The sequence below is a fragment of the Panthera leo genome, chromosome F2 (genome assembly GCF_018350215.1).
Source record: "Panthera leo isolate Ple1 chromosome F2, P.leo_Ple1_pat1.1, whole genome shotgun sequence".
In the NCBI taxonomy this organism is placed as follows: Eukaryota; Metazoa; Chordata; class Mammalia; order Carnivora; family Felidae; genus Panthera; species Panthera leo.
Genome location: NC_056695.1, coordinates 63,224,450 through 63,246,669, shown reverse-complemented (window position 1 = coordinate 63,246,669; position 22,220 = coordinate 63,224,450). Strand labels below are relative to the sequence as shown.

The following is a 22,220-nucleotide window of genomic DNA, read 5'->3' as shown; positions in this document are numbered from 1 at the left end:
GGCACTTTCATGTGGTCTGGAGTTCCTTGATGACACTTCTAGATCACCATATCTGGCACAGTGCCAGCACTGACGATGCACTTAAACAATAATTGGTTGAATGAATGTTGATGTATTTTAGAGATGTTCATTCATTTAAACCACACAACAACAGCAACTGTGTTGGTCACTCTGGGGGCCAGGCATTACATGCAAAGATTAAAGTGATGCAGACCCTGCTTTCATACAACTCCATAGTCCTGTAGAGGTGTGTTCATAAAGAGCTGAAATGCAAAGTAGGAAGGCAAGAATGCCTCAAGAGAAACTTTGTAATTGGGGTCCCTTCCATTTGGATGGACCGGAAGGAAGAGTGCAAGTAAATTTTCAACTCAGTAAAATGTAAAGAGAAGACACAGAATGGGCAAGGTGGGGCTTTTTTCCCTATCAGCCTCTCAACTCTTAAAGTGGATCAGTTTCCTTAGGCCTTGGATGCTGACTCTTTAAATTTCCTCCACTATGCCAGCAACTTGTCAGATCAGGAGGCTCAGATCACATCCTGACTTTTGGGTAGAAGTGTATCTAGCTAGCAGAACTCTTGAGCACGTATAAAAACAATATGAGAAGAGTATCAGCTCTCATCACAGACTGAACAAGAATGCAAATGGAAATGCTGGGCAGAGACTGAGGGAAAAGGAGGGGAGAATGAAAGAAGAAACAGCTGGTCTTTTCATTTCCATTTATCACCACCCAGAGAATTAAGCATGGGAGGTCTAGGTGACCTGTGGTCCCAGTTTGGAATTAACTAATTAAGAGGCGCTTGGGTGACTCCGTTGGTTAAGCATCTGACTCTTGATTTCGGCTCAGGTCATGCATGATCTCTCAGATCATGATCTGACTGTTAGATGGAGCCCTATGCTGGGCTCCAAGCCTTAGCTTGAAGCCTGCTTGGGATTCTCTCTGTCCCTCTGTCTCTCTGCAGCCCACTCTGTTTCTCAAAACAAAACAAAAATAAACTTAAAAAATTAACTAATTCGTTTGATAAACAAATGGAGTGTTTATGATGTCCAGGGCAATGTGTCAAGCTCCGAGAGACTTTAGAGACTCACCATTTGTGTAAATCTGAGATTGAATATTCAAGGTGTATTAGTTTGTTAGGGCTGCCGTTGCAAAGTACCACAACTCGGGCGGTGGGGGGAGCGCTTAACCACAGCAATTTATTTTCTCACAGTTCTAGAGGCTAGAAGTCCAAGTTCAAGATGTCAGCAGGGTTGTTTTTCTGAAGCCTCTCTCTTTGACTTGCGATGGCCACCTTCTCCTTCTGTCTTCATAGCTTCCTCTGTGTTGCTGCCTGTGCCCTAATCTCATCAGTCACGGGGCACCTGGGTGGCTCAGTCAGTTAAATGTCCAGCTTTGGCTCAGGTCATGATCTCCCTGCTAGTGGGTTTGAGCCGCACATCGGGCTCTGTGCTGACAGCTCGGAGCCTGGAGCCTGTTTTGGATTCTGTGTGTCTCTCTCTCTTTCTGCTCCTTTCCTGCTTGCGCTCCCTCTCTCTCTCAAAAATAAATAAACATTAAAGGAAAAAAGAACACCAGTCAGATTGGATTAGGGTTCACCCTCATGACCTCATTTTACCTTACTTATCTCTTTAGAAGTCCTATTTCCAAATATAGTCACCTTCTGAGGCCCTGGGGGTTAGGACTTCAGCATATGCGTTTTGAGAAGACACAGTTCAGCCCATAACCTGAAGCTTCAAACTTTCAGCCTCAATACAGGAAAGGGAGAAGCTTAGGACTGTTTATTTTATTAAAGTTTACCTTTAATAGGTAAACAAATATATGTTCTTCTAACAAAATGAAAACCAGCTTGAAAAATCCAAACCATTAAAATTTTCCATTTACTCAGGATTTTATTGTTTGATGAAGATAGTAATTTTTCAATTTTTTTGGCACTCAGCTATGTTAACCAGCCCTGTTTTGTTTACTAAGGCCTTAGTTACAACCCTGGAGTTGACGTAGAATGTCTTGCTCTGGCAATGTGCACACAGTATACAAGCGCTCGAAGAGGAAAAAACATACTCTGCTGGCCTGAGGCTGAAATTTACTATAAAGGAGGATTTCAAGGGTGTTAAAAGAAGGGATAAATGATGCTGCATGATTTTCTTCCAGTGGCCATAGACAATGTGTTTGGACTTGGATAAGAAGAAACATTTTGACCTGGGCTCAAGGGGAACAACGTGCCATTAAGATTGTTGGTTATGCTTATCAACAGGAACCTCTATGCTTGTTAAAGGCACTTCTGTTTCCATAGAGGACGTTTTCATTTCTGACCTTAGTCGTGACCTTGAAGTGCCTGTGTGAAATGGTGAAAGACACTGCAAAATTCCATCCCTGGGCCAATTTTGTTTTTATCACAGCATGGTAACTTAAAAGAAAAAAAATCTTTATTTTGTGTATGTATGGAACACAGTTTGGGATTATTTTGAATGGTGCTACCTATTCATTTTAAGCTTAATAATATTATTAATTTTTTTCCATGAGTAAAACAATTTTGCATTGAGTATTTATAGAATAGTTGAACTGCCGGAGATGTTATAAAGCGTATCTCTTGTTCATCTCCCTTATCTTACAGGGAGGAACCTGAGGTTAGCAAATGCTGCGTGTCTCTCTTAAGGTCACCCTGTGAATCAGTGGATGAATCGGGATTCAGCCCAACTGCATTCAAGGTTCCCCAACTTCCTACTTGAGGCTTGTTCCAGCCATAGTCACAGAGCATTTGTGCTCAATGAGACCTTAGAGACCACTGAGTCCAATCCTCTTGTTATCACTAATTAATTCATTATGAATTAAGGGCCTTGTGGTCCAGAAAGGTGAGACAATCTGTTGAGGTAACAGGAAATTGAAGTCAGAGCCAGGAACTGGAATCTACATCTTTATTCTCTTTATTCTGAGAACTCTCCTCCAGGATTTCTCCCCACACATTCTGAGTGTATATTGTGCACAGAGCTACTGAAAGGGACCCTGAGTCTGTATCTCACAGTAAGAGAAGGAAGCAGGGGACTTGGGGCTCCCCTCCTTATAATCTTTATCTTCCTTTTGTACAGAAGGCTGATGGCACAGGGTTAGAGATTCCAGCAAGAAAATAGACAAAGTTCCAGTTTTATTTTAAGTGCAGTGGATCCACTGAAGAATGTGTTTTTCAATTGGTCAAACTATTGACTACCTGTTAATACGCAAGGATAAAAAACAAAACAAAACAGAAAAGCCATTTTGTGCTCTCCCCTTGTCGGTGTAGGAGAACTAGATATAAACACTTCAAAACATACCTAAAAATACACTATGCATAGAACTGACTCACATACCAGTTATCCATCCCCTTTATCGTAGCCTCATGGACATGTCTTCTCTTTCTGTTTAATTGGAACCTTCTTGAAGCAAGACTGTATCTTAATCGTTTCTATCTACAGTACTTAGCATGCCCAATACCAGTTTAACTTAATGAGCGTATGTTCAACAATACAAGATGTCATCATACACGAGATTTCATAAGATTGCTGTATCAGTTAGAATTAGACCCAACTGTGGTAAACAGGAAATAAAGGCAGTAGCTTAAACAAGTGGAAATGTATTTCTACCTCACATTCAAGATGTCTGTAGGCGGTAGCCAGTGCTCCATGGTGATCAAGACAATTTCTTCTCTTTCTTTCTTTCTTTCTTTCTTTCTTTCTTTCTTTCTTTCTTCCTTTTTTCTTCCTTCCTTCCTTCCTTCCTTCCTTTCTTTCTTTTCTTTCTTTCTTTCTTTCTTTCTTTCTTTCTTTCTTTCTTCCTTTTTCTTTCTTTCTTTCTTTTTTTTTCCTTCTTTCTTTTTTCTTTCTTTCTTTTTTCTTCCTTCCTTCCTTTCTTCTTTCTTTTTTTTCTTCCTTCCTTCCTGTGTTCCTTCTTTCTTTCTTTTTTACTGTCTATTTATTTTTGAGAGAGACAGAGAGAGAGAGAGAACACACAGAGATGAGTCGGGGAGGGGCAGAGAGAGGGGGACAGAGGATCCAAAGTAGGCTCTGTGTGGACAGCAGAGAGCCCAAAGAGGGGCCTGAACTCATGAACTGTGAGATTATGACCTGAGCTGAAGTCAGATGCTTAACCAACTGAGCCACCCAGGCGCCCCATGACACCTTCTTTCTTATAAACTGCTGAGTATGGCTTCCGTTCCACAATAGCTGCTAGAACTATAGTGATTACATGTAAATTCTAGCAAACAGGAAGAAGGGAAGTGATGAAGAATGATGTACCCTCTCCCTTTAAGAGTACTTCCAAGAAATTGCACGTACCACTTCTGCTTATATCGCATTGGCCAAAATTTAGTCATGGCCATAGTCAGCTGCAAAGGAGGCTCAGAAATGTAGTCTTTTTCTTCAGAGGGCCACCTATATAGGCATTTAGTTTGAAGGAGAGGGAAGATCAGGAAGAAAACTGGCAGGATCTGACACAACTCCAAGCTCCTAAAAGAAATGTTTCAGTTTTATGTTTTGGTTTTTTTTAGTTTTTAGTTTTTGTTTTGTTGTCGTTGTTGTTTTAATTTGGGGAGAGGGTCAGTTGTCTTTAGTCTTATGATAAAGATTATAGATTTAGTAATAAGAGATCTGACTTAACCGTGGTTCTGCCGATTACCACATGTGTGTAACTTTGGTTAAGAAACTTAACTTGTAGGATTGTTGGAAGAATTAAGCCAAAGTCCTGGCACACGGGCGATGTGCAAGAAATGATGGTGTTTATTGTCATTTGTTCTTGTTAATTTCCCTGCTGAGAAAATGTATACCCAAAAACACATCTAGTAAAAGATGTGAGGAGCTCATCATCCTCCCATCAGCTGGAAGAGGCATGCATGACAAGCCCAGTCACCGCAGTGCCAAAACAAGGATTTATGCTTTCCTTCTGATTAGGTCGGCATGGGGAGTTGTTCCTGTGAATATTCTGTATATATGGGTCCTGCTCCTGTGGCTCCACGGGAAATGCCGTTACTTGTCAGATTCTCTGTGTGTGGGGGCTAGGTGCTCTGGATAGAAATGGCACAGAGGAATTCCAGAATCCTTAAATATGTTCCCATTATTAAGTATGTCCATAAAACATTAAGTATGTCCTTTTTCCCATCCTGAGGAAAACTATAAAGTTGCCGGTACCCCTTTCAGCCAATTTCATTGGTTGGCTGGTTTTGAATTGGTTTAGCAGTGAAGTTGAGCACCAATTATGTGCCCCTGTCTTGATGTTTTTGGACTTTTTTAAAGACAGGCAAATGCATTATAGAACCACCTGCAGTGGCCTCAGCCTAAAAATAGCAACAACAACAACAATAACAACAACTCAGGAGAACAAACATTCATTGAACACTGCTATGTGTCAAGCACAATATTCAGCAGCAAAGAGCACTGATGTCTTGTAGGAGAGACAGAATCCAGGAGAGGAGATGATACTTCAAGAAAGAGGAATTATAATCTCTCAAGCCAAGAAAGTTTGTGTATTCATCATTCTATGACATAGGCGGAAATTCTACAGAACTCAGGATGGAGACATTTCTGCTAAAAAATGGGCAGGGAAAATATAACGATATTTGCATCGTTGCCTTTCTTTTATTAAAAAAATTTTTTTTAACGTTTATTTATTTTTGAGACAGAAAGAGAGACAGAGCATGAATGGGGGAGGAGCAGAGATAGAGGGAGACACAGAATCGGAAGCAGGCTCCAGGCTCTGAGCCATCAGCCCACAGCCTGACGCGGGGCTCGAACTCACGGACTGCGAGATCGCAAGATCGTGACCTGAGCTGAAGTCGGACACTTAACCGACTGAGCCACCCAGGCGCCCCTGTTGCCTTTCTTTTAACACTAATTTTGTGACCTCCGTGACAGCCAGAATTTATAAAAGGAATCCAGCAACAATTTTCTTTCCTTTTTTTTTTTAACTTTCTTTAATTATTTTGAGAGATATGCTATGAGAGAAAGCAGGGAAGGAGCAGAGAGAGGGAGAGACAGAATCCCAAGCAGCGTGGAGCCCAACTCAGGGCTCGAACTCACAAACCGTGAGATCATGACCTGAGCCAAGATCAAGAGTCAGACGCTGAACCGACTGAGCCACCCAGGCACCCCTCCGGCAACAATTTTTTAATAGAAGTTCACTAGGAAACTATGATCTGAAACACATTACATTTCTCAGGCTGCAGGCGTTTGTTAATTTACTATAGTCTGACTTGAAGGTTAACATAGTAAAGACAGGAAAGTACTTTAACTGCAGGATTTGTGTGTAAATCGAGCTGCCTCCTTGGCTTCCTCATGATGGTGCAAGGGTTACTTAATGTTTGTTAGCTTCAGTTTCCTCTTCTGGGGGATTTTTATGGAGATTAACTGGAATGACATATGCAAAACACCAGTGTATTGCCTGGTATGTATTGGATCCTTAATATGAGTTTAGCATCTTCCCCTCCACTTGCCTTCCTTGCCCTCCAAATTGCTGTCACCAATTACCGACTTCAGTGGGCAACTGTCAGTGCTTGCTGCAGAACCCTCTTCAACAGCTGACATTGCTGACTCTACAAACGTTCTCGGTACGTGCCTTCCTTGCTTTTCACGATGCCACCGTCTCTTGTTTTCTGCAAACCTACAGTTCTGTCCTTTGCCGGTGCAGCTTTCTGCACCAGCCCCTGAAAGACTGATATTCTCCAGCCTCTATCTTCATCCTCCTCTTGTTTCATCCCATCTTTCTTCGCAAGTTAACCTATTTCACGACTCCAGCCACCACAGCGTTCAGTCTGCTGGAGACGTCTAATTTGACACCCGCTGCTCTCTTTTGGTAGTATGTTTCCAACAACCTGGTTTGCATCTTCCTCTGAATGTTCCAGCAACTTCAACATATGAAAGCATGAACTTTTTCCTCTGCTATATTTCCTCCCTCAGCAAACCCATGGCCATCTACCAAGTTACCTTTCTTCTCCGTGTCTTCTCCACATCTTTTCTAACCTTCTTTTTTAATTAGCTACAGAGTCCTGTCGATTGGCCGGCAGGCTTTCTCCCAGACGTTTCTTCCTCCAAATGCCACCCTAATCCACCTTAGCTTCACCTCTTTTCCATTTTCTTTTTTTCAATTTTCTTTATTTTGAGAACAAGAGAGCACAAGCATGAGCTGGGGAGGGGCAGAGAGAGAGGGAGAGAGTGAATCCCAAGCAGGCTCCACACTGCCAGTGCAGACCCCAATGCAGGGCTCCATTTCTCAAACCATGAGATCGTGACCTGAGCTGAAATCAAGAGTTGGACACTTAACTGACTGAGCCACCCAGGCGCCCCCACCATGCTAGCTTTCTAATTGGTTTCCCCGCCTCCCTTCTCTTTCCCCTCCAGTCTGCCTGTCAAAAGCATCATTAGTTTTATATCAATATATTCTCTCCTGCTTAATTATCTTTACTGGAGAAATTCTGGCAAAAACAGGGCGGTAAAGCTGTTCCCAGCCCACCTCTGTCTTTTTAAAACCAACTAGAAAAAGGAAAAGAAAGTTTCTGTCTTCGCATAAGTTAGAAAATACCTACAGCCCCAAGCTCTGAAGAATAATTGCTGAACCCAGTAACATTTGGATCTACATGAGGGAAGACACTTCGAGTAAATCCACTTTTCCATAGTGGTAGCCAAAAACAGGCAGCACATTGTCAAAGAGCCAGTTGTGCCTGAAGCAGCATCGTGTAGGGTTGTGGGTAGGCGAGGACAGGGTGTCCAAGTCCCTGTTGTGCACTGGGAAGTGTCATGAGAAGTGGTGCCAAGAGAGACTCCTGCAGACGGCCATCTTTACCAGAGTTCTCGGAGGAGAGGGGACAGTAGAGACGGTAGGTGTCAACCACATCCTACCAACAACCGGGGGGGGGGGGCAATCGCTATATACAGGCAGACACATATGCATAAAACACTTCTCACATGCGAGGCTTCCTTGTTCTTCCATAACACAGTCTTCCATAAGGAAAAAGAAAAAGAAAGAAAGAACAAGAAAAAGAGGCAGAGATATCGACGAAGATAAAAAACAGACCATGCAGTAAAAGTTGGAAAACAGAGGAAGCATTAAAAACAGAAAAACAGAACTGAGAAGGGAACTCACAACAAACATGTCTTACTCTCAATAAATTTAAATGGGGGTAAGATCATCTATTAAAGGAAAGTCACAAAGAAGGGATAACAATGAAATCCATATCTGATGCCTTATAGCAAAATGAACTCTTTATCAACCAAAATTATAAACATAAAATGGAAGTCATAAAAGTATGAAAGAAAACATGGGTGGACTTTAAAATAATATTGGAGTGGAAGAGACACCTCTAAGAACTGGATAGAGCCCAGAAGCCATAAACAAACTCACGGTCAATTTGCCTATTTTCCTAATATATAAAGAGCTCTTATAAATTGGCAAGGAAAAGACCACAAACTAATAGAAAAACTGGCCAGGACAATTAAAAAAAAAAAAAAGCCATTCCCAGAGAAAGAAGGACAAATGGTTTATGAACATATGAGCAGTTGCTCGCCTTCACTCAAAAAATTGTAAGTCAAAACAGGAAATTAAAAAAGGTTAACTTGCTAGAGTGGCCAAGATTTAAAAGTTTGATAACAGAGTAAGGTCAAGGATATGTAGAAACAGATACAGTCATACTCTGGTGATAGAAGTATAAATAGGTACTTTTTCTAATGACCAAGTTGAAAATAGCTCTCAGATTTTAAAAGCACATACCTTTTGATCCAGCAATTCTGTTTTTAGTGGGTTTTTTTTTTCCCCTACAGGAATATTCTCACATATTTCCAAAGATATGAGGAGGGATTGCAGCCTTGTTTGTAATAATAAACAAGTGGGGACAGCTTAAATATCTACCAACTGAGATTTAGTTAAATAAAAGATATGCAACAGTCTAAAGTGTGGACTACCATACAGCTATTTTAAATAATGAGGTGAAATGATATATGCTGAGTTGTAAAGATACATTGCAAAGCAGGAAATAAACACGTACAATGCAGTGTATAATTACTCATTCACAGGCAGATTTATAAGAGTATTTATGCGGAAAATTTCTGGAAGGAGAGAGAACAAAGATTTAATGCTGAGGAGTAGACACAGTCTGGGATGAAGACAGATTCATTTTTTTTAAGTTTATTTATTTATTTTGAGAGAGAGAAGGGAAGGGGCAGGAAGAGAGGGAGAGAGAGAGAGAATCCCAGGCAGGCTCCATGCTGTCAACACAGAGCCTGACTTGGGGCTCAGACCCATGAACTGTGAGATCATGACCCAAGCCAAAACCAAGAGTCAGATGCTTAACCAACTGAGCCACCCAGGCACCCCTTTTTTAAAAAAAATTACTTTTTAATGTATGTTTGGTTTTCATAATGAGAATAGAAAAATGCTAAAAACAAAATACAATAAGTCGCAAAAGAGAAATTTTCAGATTTCTTTAATGTGCTTGCATTATTAATAGGATTAAGTCCAGAAGCTCCGCCTAGCATGGTAAACACTTGGCAAACTAATCCAGTTGACCTTGCCCATCACTTCCCCCAGCATTTCTTTCCTTTGCCTCTCCTCTAGCCATATCTAACCAGTTATTGTTTCTTGAGCACATCATGACCTCAGTGTCTTTATTCATTTACCCCCTTTGTATGAAATATCTCTGATTCTATCCCAGGAAATGTTGCTCATCCATTTAAGCCCAGTTCAAATGATGCCTCATCTCTGAGGTCTGACCTGACTGTTCAGACCCACAATGAGCTTTTCCCTCCTCCTTGCTCTTACTTGCATCTGAGGAAGAACAGATTCATTGTCACCTCACCTGCTCTGTGAGTCCTGGGAGGACTCGGTGAAATTGAGCTCTCTACAGAGCACCCTGATAAGTTCTCCAGTTGCCTTGTACATTGGAACCATTCCTTTGAGACTTCTGTGAGTGGGGCCTGTGTTAGACAGTTTGGGCTTCACATTTGCTTGGACAGGTCATCATACAGAAGGAAGGGGCAAGAAGGCTCCAAATCCATGTTTGCTAATATCACACACATGTATTGTATGTGTTTTATATAAATTACCTCATTTTGTCTTCACCCTTCAAAGTAGGTCTTATTATCCTTGTTTTGTAAATGAAGAAATCCGTGACTCAAAGAGGTTAGGTAAATCACCCAAAGTAAATGGTGGAGTTTGGTTCAAATTTGGGACTTTCTGGCTCCAAAGTCTGTGCCTCTTCCATTCTGGAATCTGTGTTCTGGGGAGGAGGGGGTTCAAAGATGAAGCAACGGTGTTCTCACTTGAGAGGCTATGTCCCCAGAGTCTCTCTTCCTTTGTAATATAGAGGTGAGCTTGAACTGGGCTGAGGGCCGTGGTGTGGAGGGTAGTACACGGAGCAGCGTTGTGGAAGGTGGGGAAAGTTCTGCATAGCACTTGTTTGCTAATTCTCTGTCTATGGAAGTCCCAGATTTGTGGATTGTCTCCTATCCGAGGTCCTGTCCGTTCAAAAGGCCAGCTGGAGTGATTCTGTTTTCTGGAATAACACAGGGAGGATGATTAATACTTGGCCAACTTCAGAGTAGGAAATGTGAAACACGTGCCTGTTTAGGGTTTCTTCACATGTTTCTAATCAACCAACCAGATTTCAGTTGAATCTTTTATGGCTTCTCTGAAATTTGTAGTGGAATTGCAAGCCAAGTGTAGCCCTGGACCTATTTGTGGTTGCTATAATATCCCCTTTCCTGACTCCTTCCACCACTTAGTGAAAATTATTATTGCAGTAAAATCTCTTAGTCATACTTTCCAGGGGGTTGAAATTTCTTAGCTTGTCATATGGATAAATGTTGTATTATGTTAATACAGAGCAGTATGGTTAGATGGGTCTTTGCTTCGAATTTGACAAAGCACATGGTTGACGTTAGATATTGAGCATTCTGTAAGTAGGATGTATTGCACCTTTGATTCAACTCAAGAAACATTTTGAGAACCTACCATGTATAAGGTATGCTAGAAACTGGGTATACAAATACGGTTTCTACCTTGATTTCTTATGGATTTCTTGGTTTCTAAGTTATGGAAGTTCATAACTTAAACTGAACACATCTTAAAGTGAACTCCCTATCTTCATAGTTCCAGGTTCAGATGATGTCAGATGATGACATGAGGAGCAACCCAGTTGTTGAAGCTCAAAACACTGGAATCATCCCTGATTCTTCTCCTTCATTTGCAACCATATTAAGATTTTCTTTTTCTTAAATATTTCTTGATTTTTGCCCTTATCTCCATGGCCATGATCCCTTCAGGACTTCATTTCTTGCCTTGTGTGGTCTAATAATGGCTTTCTTTCTCTGCTCCCCACTGCCAGGCTCTCACCTTCCTTACCTTTGCTCTAGCAATTACTCAAAACACAAATATGATATACCATTCCCCTGCTTAATATGCTTTGTGAACTCACTATGACCCAAAGGACAGATGTGAATACGTTGCCTTGGGTGGCAAGTTAGGGGAGGGTGGGAAGCCCCATAAGTGAAGACACCATATAAAGACCATTTTTCCATTTGGAAACATTCAACTGTTTGTAAAATGGGGAAGCTGTGGTTTTGGATGAACTAAGATGAGTGAGTTCCCAATTCCTAGAGATCCAACCTTTGAAGTGCATTCTGTGAAGGCAGACAAAAACAGATTTAAGACAAATACGGGATGATAAGTAGTAAAGTTTTGGAGCTCTTTTAGTGAAAACGTGATGTTTATGGGAAATATGAATTCAAGGTTTTTTAAAATATATTTATGCATCCATCCACTTACTCATTCACTTCTTTGATCAACAGATAACTATTGAGTACCTAGACAAGGAGGTTACAGATTACTGTGGTACAGTCTCTGCTCTCAAGGAAAGGCAGATAAATAGGCAATTATAAGACCATAGGATGAGTGTTGTGTTATGAAAAAACACATGGTATTTTGAGAACACATATTAGGAACATCTAACACAGTTCAAGGAGAGTCAGGAAAGATGATGTTTAAGAGGAGAGCAGAAAGAAAATGTGACTTATCCAGGTGATAGGAAGAATGAAGAGAAGCACGAGTGGAGGAGGACATGGGCAAAGGGTCAGAAGCAAGACAAAGGGGAGTTTCGAGATGCTAATATGGTGGAATTATAGTGCTGAGGTTAGGATGGAAACAGTGTAGGGGTGATTAGATATGAATCTCCAGCAGGAACTAATAGGCCCTGCAGGGGACACCTCTCATCCTTCCTGGGTCTTAGGCGGGAGTAGGACAGTGCCAGGGCTCATGGCTTAGCATGTGGAATACGGACTGGGTTTCAGCTCAGTCAGCTCAGCTATGGGCAGCACCTTTGTCTGTCGGCAGCACTCTTGACCAGGTTATTGCTGCATTATATTAAGGAGGTGACCCTTTATCTTCAGGACAAATGGGGAACCCTGCAGGATATTCAGCAGAGGAATTAGGTGGTCAGGTTAGAACTTTCAGATGATCTCTCTGACTGCAGCATGGGAGGTACGTTAGAAGACTTCAAATTGGAGTCAAGGAGACTTTCTCAGCAGTGCAAATGAGAGATGATGGTAGCCTGACCTAACGCAGTGGCATTCGTTGGAATTAGTGCCGTCATGAGTCATTAAGGGAAACTCATCAGCAGCCTTTAAGGAGCTAGGCAGGAATTATAGTCTTGCTCTTTCTTACCCAAAGTTTGCCTTGCTGAGGAACACAGAACACTGGGCTTGCTGGACCATGATTTCAACACAGTGAAGAAACAGATTCTTTAAGAAAAACAAAACAAAACAACAAAACCTCTATTGAGGTATAACTGATATAAAAAACCTGCGAGTATCTAACATATATGATTTGATGAGTTTGGACATATGCCAATCAAAGTAAGAAACCTATCCATCGCCTCCAAAAGGATTCTTAACAATAGAAATTCAACAAAGGGGTAGGAAGAGAAACAGAACAGATTCAATGTGTCTCCGAAGCTGGTCCCCCTGAAACTTTTAGTTGTATAATAACCTCACCAGAGCCTAACAGGGACATTTATGTTTGTGACAGCTTGTTCTGTATTTCTTCCCACTGGAAACATTTTCACGAGGCAATTAAAGAATCATTCATTACCTCAAAAAGCAACTCAGGCTTTCACGGTTGTGCAATCACATCAAGTTAAATTTTTACAGGCCCTTGGTTGGCCTGGCGTGGGTGAGATGTGAGCAAGCAGGGTGGGGGTGTAGAAGTACAGAGAGTCAGACAGTAGTGGCATTAGCAATGTTGCATTTTTGGGTTGGTCTGTGTTAATATCCTCGGTCACCAACTCAGGGGTGCTTTGAGGGCTAGCTCTGGAGTTCAAAAAACCATTAATGAACAGAATAATCATTCATATTTTCTCCAGTTTTCAAAGCACATTTAAAAGAAAACCTTTCATAAAAGAACAGGGTGTCAGGAGAGTTGAATTCTATCTCCAACATTCTCTGTACTCAGCCACTGGGACACTTGATAAGACACAACCTTTTCTGGGCCTCATTTTCTTGTCTCAAAATTCCTTTCAGGGTTAAAATCCCATGCTTCTATGAATGTTTGCATCTTGAAGTGTCAGCACCTAGTAGGCCCTCGATATATATCTGTCAGATTAGAGGAATGACCGTTGTGTGCTTGGCCCAGGACTGTTAATGGGACACACAAAGATAAGTGAAAAGTGTCCTTGTGTTTTAGTTTTTGGCTGTTCACAGTCATCTACACAGGGGATAACTGGAGACTGTCCAGGCGCTGCCCCACAGGCATGTACAGGGAACTATGAGATCCTAGAGGGAAGGAAGTCAAGAGAGATAGTTGAGCAGAATCTGAACAGAGGCTGGCCAGATGTGCCGGAAAAACCATTCAAAGCAGCGGAAGTCAGATGAAGGTCTACCAAGGCCCTTGATACTTACGTGTAAGGACAGCTGCCCTGGAATTGGAAGGATAATGGTCAGACCAGTTGCCACCACTTGGTAGTAAACTCGGCGAGCCTGTGACCGCTTGCTACGGGTGATTGTGTCTGATCACGAGATTGCCTGCCAAGGGTCAGCCACCAAGGGCTGATTTCAGATGTACTTAAGAGACACCCCAGGAGGGCTTAGCAGAGGATGCCACAGGCAGGTCTGTATGCAAGAAGAGTAGAAGGAAAATAAAGAAATTGCTGCAGAGGAGTTTAGTTCCTCAGGTCCATGGAACCTGTAACCTCTGCTTGCTAATGGTACCCATGTACCTTTGGTGGGCAGAACAAGGGTATTTCCATCAGCTTTTTATGCCAGGAATGGACTAACCCACTACCTCCCCACTTTCCACTAATGATTATTCCTCAGCTTCAGCTAAATCTTGCCATTGTCCCCACTCTCATCAAGCAGAACACAGATGACCATCTGGCAGTGGCTATCTGCATGGTGCGTATAGTTTTCCTAGAATAATGGCTTGTGTTATTTTTTAAAAGCACCAGAACCCTCTTTCCACATTAAATTTTACTTAGAATAACAATATATAAACAGCTGTGGCCAAACTTCAACAGCTACAACAGCATAAATATTTATCAGGCATTGATAATGTCCCAGGTGCTGTGCTATGCACTTGATATGTGTCGCCTCATTTACTCTTATAACAGTGTTGTGATGTGGTGCTTATGAGACAAGAACTATTTGTATCCTCTTTTTAGAGATGAAGAAGCAGGGAATCAGGAGTTACAGCTAATATGTGGCAAAGCTAGAGCTTGACCTGTGGACAATTTGCCTTCAGTATGGAGTCGTTATGGCACAGAAGGTCCTGTCCTAATGGTGTAGTTTGGACAGGGCTGGTGAGGCAGAGCTAAGCCATCCTGGAATCTGTCCCCTTTCCCTTTCTTCCATGGTAGCATGTATAGCTAAGCTTCTATATCTTCCTTCTCCCAGCTCAGGAGTTTGGGTAATTTATTAGATTGTTGTGTAATAGGGTCTAAGAAATACTGCCTGTTTGTCCTCCAAGATCTCTTCCAGAGTCTGTATTCTGTCACATCAATTCAATGTGAAAGGGACGCTTGTGGCCAAATAGATCTTCAAAAGTGGAAGTAGATGCCAACCACACACACATAAAACCATGAGTCCATTTATATGAAGTGTCCACAGTAGGCAAATCCATAGACACAGAAAGTAGGTTGGTGGCTACCTAGGTTTGGGAAGCTGGGGAGACAAGGAGGTGGCTGTTAATGGTTATAAGGTTTCATTTTGGAGTGAAGAAAATATTCTAGAAATATCAGTTCTGTGAATATCTGAAAAACCATTAAATTGTACAATTTAAATGGAGGAATTATATGTTATTTGATGTATAGCTCAATAAAGCTCTTAAAAAACAAAAATTAAAAACAAAAAATAGAACATAAATGTACAGTTACCTCTTTAAAAATTCATCAATATGGGGGCATCTGGGTGGCTTGGTCGGTTAAGAGTCTGACTTCAGCTCAGGTCGTGATCTTGCAGTTGGTGAGTTCGAACCCCACGTCAGGCTTTGTGCAGACAGCTTGGAGCCTGGAGCCTGCTTCGGAATCTGTGTCTTTCTCTCTCTGCCTCTCTCCCGCTCATTCTCTGTCTCTCTGTCTCTCTCTCGCTCTCAAAAATAAACAAACCTTAAAAAAATCATCAATATGTTACCCAAAAGATACAAAAATACAGATTCGAAGGGGTACATGCACCCTGATATTTATAGCAGCATTATCAACAATAGCCAAGCTATGGAGAGGGCCCAAATGTCTGTTGACTAACAAATGGATAATGAAGATGTGGTGTGTATATATGTGTGTGTGTGTGTGTGTGTGCGCGCGCATATATATATATATATATATATATATATATATATAGTGTGTGTGTGTGTGTGCATATATATATATATAATGGAATATTACTCAGCTAAAAAAATGAATGAAATTTTGCCATTTGCAATGACATAGATGGAGCTAGAGTGTATTATGGTAAGGAAATAAGTCAGTCAGAGAAAGACAAATACCTTATGATTTCACTCATATATGGAGTTTAAAAAACAAAACAGATGAACATATGGGAGGGGAAAAAGAGAGAGGGAACCAAACCATAAGAGATGCTTGATGGAGGGAGGTGGGTGGGGGGATGGGCTAAATGGGTGATGGGTACTAAGGAGGGCACTTGCGATGAGCGCCCGGTGTTGTATGTAAGTGACGAATCCCTGAATTCTACTCCTGAAACCAGTATTGCACTGTATGTTACCTAACTAGAACTTAAAATAAAAATTTGAAAAGAAAAAAAATTCATCAATATGTTAATCCATTAATTTGTGAATTCATTCCACAATATCTGTGGAGTGGCTGCTGTGGCTGCTACACATGAGGATACAAGGAGAAAAGAACCCCCGGTCAAGAAGGGTCCTGACACAACATCAGGTGGCAGCATGCCTTCTCTGATAGGGATATATGCAAGGGTAGAGGAGGTCCAGAGCCCTGTGGGGACATGGCGATGACCTGGGAGAGGCAGTGGTACCGAGCCCAAAGCCAGACCTTACCAGGGAGGCCAGCCGCAGGTAGCCAAGACGGGGTATGGGGGTTCTAGGTCGAACTAGCAGCATGGGAAAGCTTGGAGACATGAGAGCACAGGTGCGTGTTTGGTGGTTTGCATGCCTGGATAGCAGATCAGGTGTGGAAAGACCAGGGAGAAGAGAATTGCAAGATAAGCAGGAGCTGAGTGACTCCATTCCTTGAATCATTCCTTCAACCATTTATTTCTTTAAAAAAATTTTTTTTAATGTTTATTTATTTTTGAGACAATGCGAGAGACAGAGTGCAAGCAGTGGAGGGGCAGACAGAAGGAGACACAGAATCTGAAGCAGGCTCGGGGCTCTGAGCTGTCAGCCCAGAGCCCAACGCGGGGCTCGAACTCACGAACCGTGAGATCAGACCTGAGCCAAAGTTGGACGCTTAACTGACTTAGCCCCCCAGGCGCCCCCAACCATTCATTTCTTGAGTGAGCATCACCTGTGTGTAAGGCAGAGGTTAGGTCAGTGGTCTTGAGGTTGGCTTTGAGAATTGCCTGGAAAGCTTACAGAAATTGATAGGTACGTCTTACCCCAGAAGTAACTGGTCTTGGGGTGCTTTGGGCATCAGAATTTTTCAAAGCCGCGCAGGAAATTCTATTTGCATCAAATACCAGTAGGCTGTGTAATGGAGATTTAAAAAAAAAAATTAAGAGGGGTGCCTGCGTGGCCCAGTTGGTTAAGCATCTGACTTCGGCTCAGGTCATGATCTCACAGTTTGTGGGTTGGAACTCCGCCATTGGGCTCTGTGCTGACAGCTGGGAGCCTGGAGCCTGCTTCAGATTCTGTGTCTCCCTCTCTCTCTCTGCCCCTCCCTTCCCTCACGCTCTCTCTCTCTCTCTCTCTCTCTCTCAAAAATAAATAAAAACATTAAAAACCTTTAAAAACAAGTTTAGAACAAAGATGGTCCTGGCACTTAAAAGTTGAGGGTCAACAAATGTTTTCTGAGAACGTACTAGGTACACCGTGGGCACTGGGAATACAGCAGCGAATAAAAGAGTCCCAGACCTCATAAAGGTTCACACTAGTGGAAGGTTCACACTATTGTCTGTTGAAGATATGCAAGCAAGCAAATGGAGGAGTCTCTCATTACAATGTGAGATAAATGATATGAAGTAAATAAGAAAGATTAACAGCAACAACCAGGGACAGAATGGTTCCCTAGATTGGCTGGTCAAGGAGGGTCTCTTTGAAGTGACTTGAAGGCAGGTTCTAAAGGAAGAAACTGGCCTCAGAAGACTCATGGGGAGTATATTCCCGACAGTGGGCGTGTGTGTGTATGTGTGTGTTCATTGTTGTTGTCATTATAAGGAACAGGGTCATATTCAAACACGTTAGGAAAAAGAGAGTTCATTGTATGGGAGAAACTTGAATGTGTTTGTAGGTTATGGTGTGTTATTTATCCTCGTATGCCTAGAACCAAAGATGCTGACTGCATGTAATCGTTTTATAAATGTTTACTGATTACACGAACTAATGAAATCAGCAGAGAAGAAATTGAAAGCTAGGGTGATGGTTGATGAAAGAATGTTCCAGAGGAAATGGGAAGAGGGGGATTCCAAAGCACACAGAAGGAGGGGCACCTCTGAGGTGGGAGGGAAGGAGCGGGGCAGGAAATACCATTTCTGGTGCAGAGACAGGAAGTAGCATTCCTTCCCAATGTCTACAGTGTTCTGTGGGGGGAGAGGAGGTTGTTTGCTGAAAGGGAGCCAGGTGGAAGTGAGCTCAGAGTTCTGAGGAGGTGGGAAGAGTGACTTTGTGTAACTGGAGAGGTGGGACGGCCAGGGACCTTTGGAAAGATCACAAGCATGGGTATGGGCGCCCAGCCGAAGCTGCCGACCACATACAAATGGTGGGACCCGTGGCCATGGCTGCGTGGTGACGTGTAGCGCGAGCCGATAGCCACATCTTGGTGGGATTTGCAGATAGAGGGGTGTGGCAGTGGTTTAGAACAAGGAAATGAACAAACTCAGAGTTTGGACGGAGGGGAAGATTGCGACTGATATTAAAGTCTAGACCGGGACCTTAAGGAAGTCGTGTCGAGCTGAAAGATAACAAGTGGAAGGAACAAAGGACAAACCCTCATGAGTCAAAGGCCAAAAGTGCGGTGGAGAGAAAACAAGGGGCTCCTTCCCTTCCAGCTCTCTTACTGAGAGAGAGAGAGAGAGAGAGAGAGAGAGGGCTCCTTGTTTTCTCCTCGGGTCTCCGTGGCAGGCACTGCGCACTCAAAAGTCCTGTGAGACATGACAAGAGCTGCCTGTTTTCAAATGCCACCATATATCCAAAGAAAGGTCAAGAGTGTTACCTACATAACTGCATTTTATCTGCATAGCAGATACCACAATCCTCATTTTACTGGTGAGAAAACTGAGGCACAGTGAGGTTAAATAGATAGCTCACATTTTTGTAGCAAGGAAGAAGAAACCTCGTGTATGAAGTTAAGGCCCATAACTACCAAGCTAGGTGGATGGATATATATATATATATATATATATATATATATATATATATATATATCGATCTATCTTTCGATCTATCGATCTATTTTTTTTCGTGTTGTAGAACAACATATGACTCCTGCATCCTTTTCGTGTGAGCTGATAACCCAGGCCAATTGTATGAACCCATTTGGCCCTGCAGGGTGATGTCCAGATTCCCTAGAGTGGCACAGGAGGCTGGTCAGAGTCCAAACCCACACCCTCCTCTCTAGAATCCGCCTCCCACACCTGGGGCTCCTGCCTGCAGGAACTATTTTCAGTTCGCTCGTGGCAATGGACAGCCTTTGTCGGTGGTGTTGTCTTGCTCCGTGATGTCCTCCTCCCTCTTCTCCTCCTGGCTGACTCCTTACAGTCCTTCCAAAATGAGTGTGAGTATCACCCCCTTTCTCCTTCTATAAGCTGAAAAAAAAAATGAGAATGATACCACCCGACATGTTGCCAGGGGGCTCCAGGGCATTTCTGTAGACCTTCCTCAAGCCCTTCTCAGCACGATAAAATTCTGGGATGCTGACTCCTTGTTCATCATCTGGAAGGACCCAGAAAACAGAGGGGAACAGACTCTGATCATCATTGGTGGTAGACTCTGGCAGCAGCCCAAGGAACCCCTGGTTTGTACCCACACCTGGGAGTGGCCAGGCTGGTTCCCACAGCATCTTTTTAACAGCTGCTGAAGGAAAAATTTAGACAATTGAAAAAAAAAAAGTAGTCAATGAATTTGAGACATCTGTGGACATCAATAACCAAAACAACTACTTTATTAAAACAATTTCCAATGCTTTCATAATTCAAAAATTAAAATAGTTATAGCCATTACTACTTTGCATTACATGTTATAATAATGTGTTAGCGTTTTTGTATAGTGTCTTTGTGTTACACTTTGAGCAGTGGGTCACCCAGCAGGGAGGTCACCCAGCAAGGTGCCTTGTGGAAGTGGAGAGGATGCCAATTTAGAGGACCCAGATTCCACTTTCTGGTTGAGTGATTGGGCAAATACCCAATTTTTCTAGAGCTTCTGTTTCTTTTTGTCTAAAACGTCAGTAATAGGCGAGCCTCCCCGGCATTGTTTGGAGGCCAAATGATAGCATGATTGTGAAAAGCGCTTTTGTAAATTGTAGCATGCTCGAAGGAGAGTGAAAAAAAAAAAAATGGTGATATTATTTCGGAGAATGTTACAGGAACTTATACAGTATACCGCTGCCCACGGTTAACCTGGAAACGCTAATTCAGGGAACTCATCAGCGGCACCGCAGGAAACTTGTGCAGCAAAATCCTTTTGGAAGCAGGGGAGAAAATCCCACGGAATGAAGGAGAAACGCAAATCAAACCTCGCGGAGACTCTCCTTGAAAGATTACGGGATGAAAAATTAACTTGGCACAGTTGGGGGTGGGAATGTGGACGCCTGCACTGGATGCCCCGTCTTCGGCCTCCGGACACTTTCCTTCCCCAAAGCCATTTTAGTCAAAGGTCATGTGTGAGTCTTGTCAAAGGCCAGCTTCCAATGGAATCATTGTCCCCCGGGACAGCGGCCCCCTGACTACATCTGCATTGGAGAAATCCCAAAAGCAAACGGCCCAGTGCAAACAAGAGCAGCCCGGGGCAGCCGTCCCGGGGCAGAGCTCACAGGTCCGCCCGGCCGCAGCAGAGGCCGCGTCCGCAGCGCCCGGGGCCCGACCAGGCGCCCAGACGCCCGCAGCATGACCCGCCGCGCCGATCGGGTACGGTAGGCGCCTCTCTCTTCCCGTCCTCCATTGCTGGGGCTCCCGAGTCCAAGCTGCCGTTCTGTCAGCCGGGAAACCTTGCAAGGGGCCTCCAGATTTGCCGGAAAACGGTCCCTGTTGGGCTGCGTTCCCGTGCACTCAGCTGGAGCATTTGCAGGCGCGCCGGATGCAGAGCTTAACTCGTTCCGAGTTTCCGTTGCCAGGGAATGTTTGGGTTTGCGAACACTGCGCCTCTCGTTTCTGGAAAACGAGCCGGTGGAACTGGCGGAGAGGGGTGGTGGACGAGTCTCCGTTCACCAGAGCTCGAACCCGTGCCAAGCGGGAGCTCCCCGGGGGCACAGCCAGTCTCGGGGTGCTGTGAGTGTGAGTTCTCCCCTCCCGCGGCCGCGAGAGGCTCCGCGTTTTGTTTATTACCTGTCGGACAACGGCTTTTTGCAGGAGGGATGGGGAGTTTTAAAGCCATCTGTTTCGGTAATGTTCTCTGGGAGCCTACACTTGCGTCCAAAGGAAACAGAATCATCTCGCAGATGGAGGGAGCCCCTTCCACAAGGCGGGGTCCCCCTCCCGGGCGCCACAAAGGAAAGATTTGATTGGCGTGCACACAGCCGGGCGGCCGGTCTCTCGGCCCTTTGTACTTAACTATTTGAACAAGTCTTGCAAATGGATCTGGCTAATTTTGGATAAGAGTGGAGGGAGCCTGGGGTCTCGGCGGAGTAGGGGTGCTTTTGATCTGGACTTGGAAACCTCCCAGGGCAAACAGAGCAGGTGGGGAGGATCGGAAGGGGCGGTGGGCACAGCCCGCGCTCGGGCGCTAGCGGCGGGTCAAAGGGTTTCGGCCGCTGCACTGCCACACTCTGGTTTCAGTTTAACAGGTTAAGCCCAGAGCCATTTCTCACTGATAAAGGGAATGAAAACAAAAGGCCTTCTAGCGCTCAGCAGGACGGAGAGGGAAGCCGGCGGGGGTATTTGTTTATGTCGTTTACCGCACGCACGCCCAGCTGCACACAGCACCGCAGCTCTCCACACTGCAGTTCCTGAGATGTTAACTGAGCCGCTGCCCTCCCTCCCCTGCAGCTGCCATCTCCATTTTGTCGTCCACCTTCCCACTGCACTTCTCCCAAGGGTGGGTGACACTGGGCGTCTCCACGCCGTCACCGCCCAGTAACTGCTTCCCTGCTCTTCAGCTGGCGTCCACCCTCGCTTCTGAACGTCCGCCCTCGCTTCTGAACGCCAAGCTCGGTCAGGGCCGCCGGAGACCTCTCTGAACCCGAGAGCAAGTTCAGCTCTCCGCCGGCCTCTCTGTGTCATTTTGAACTGTTGCTCGTCCCCTCCCCCACCCCCGCTCCATGTCATTACTCTCTCTTGGGTTCTGTGATACCACACTTTCCTGGTCTCCTCTTTGTAGTGCCTTTCAGAGGTCCTCTCTGCATGGGCATTGGCGGATCCGACTGTTGAAGATTCTCTTCCCCTGGG

General features: G+C 43.8%; 2 protein-coding genes across 2 annotated transcripts in view; both read left to right on the top strand.

Moving 5' to 3' along the window:
* TAF2 (TATA-box binding protein associated factor 2) overlaps window positions 1–22,220 on the top strand; it is a 155,331-nt gene that overhangs the window by 125,359 nt on the left and 7,752 nt on the right. The window lies entirely within an intron of this gene.
* ENPP2 (ectonucleotide pyrophosphatase/phosphodiesterase 2) overlaps window positions 20,294–22,220 on the top strand; it is a 110,366-nt gene continuing 108,439 nt past the window's right edge. The window contains exon 1 of the mRNA XM_042923300.1: window positions 20,294–20,744. Within this exon, the coding sequence (XP_042779234.1) occupies window positions 20,724–20,744 (21 nt within the window). The 5' untranslated portion in view covers window positions 20,294–20,723. The remainder of the gene's footprint in view (window positions 20,745–22,220) is intronic.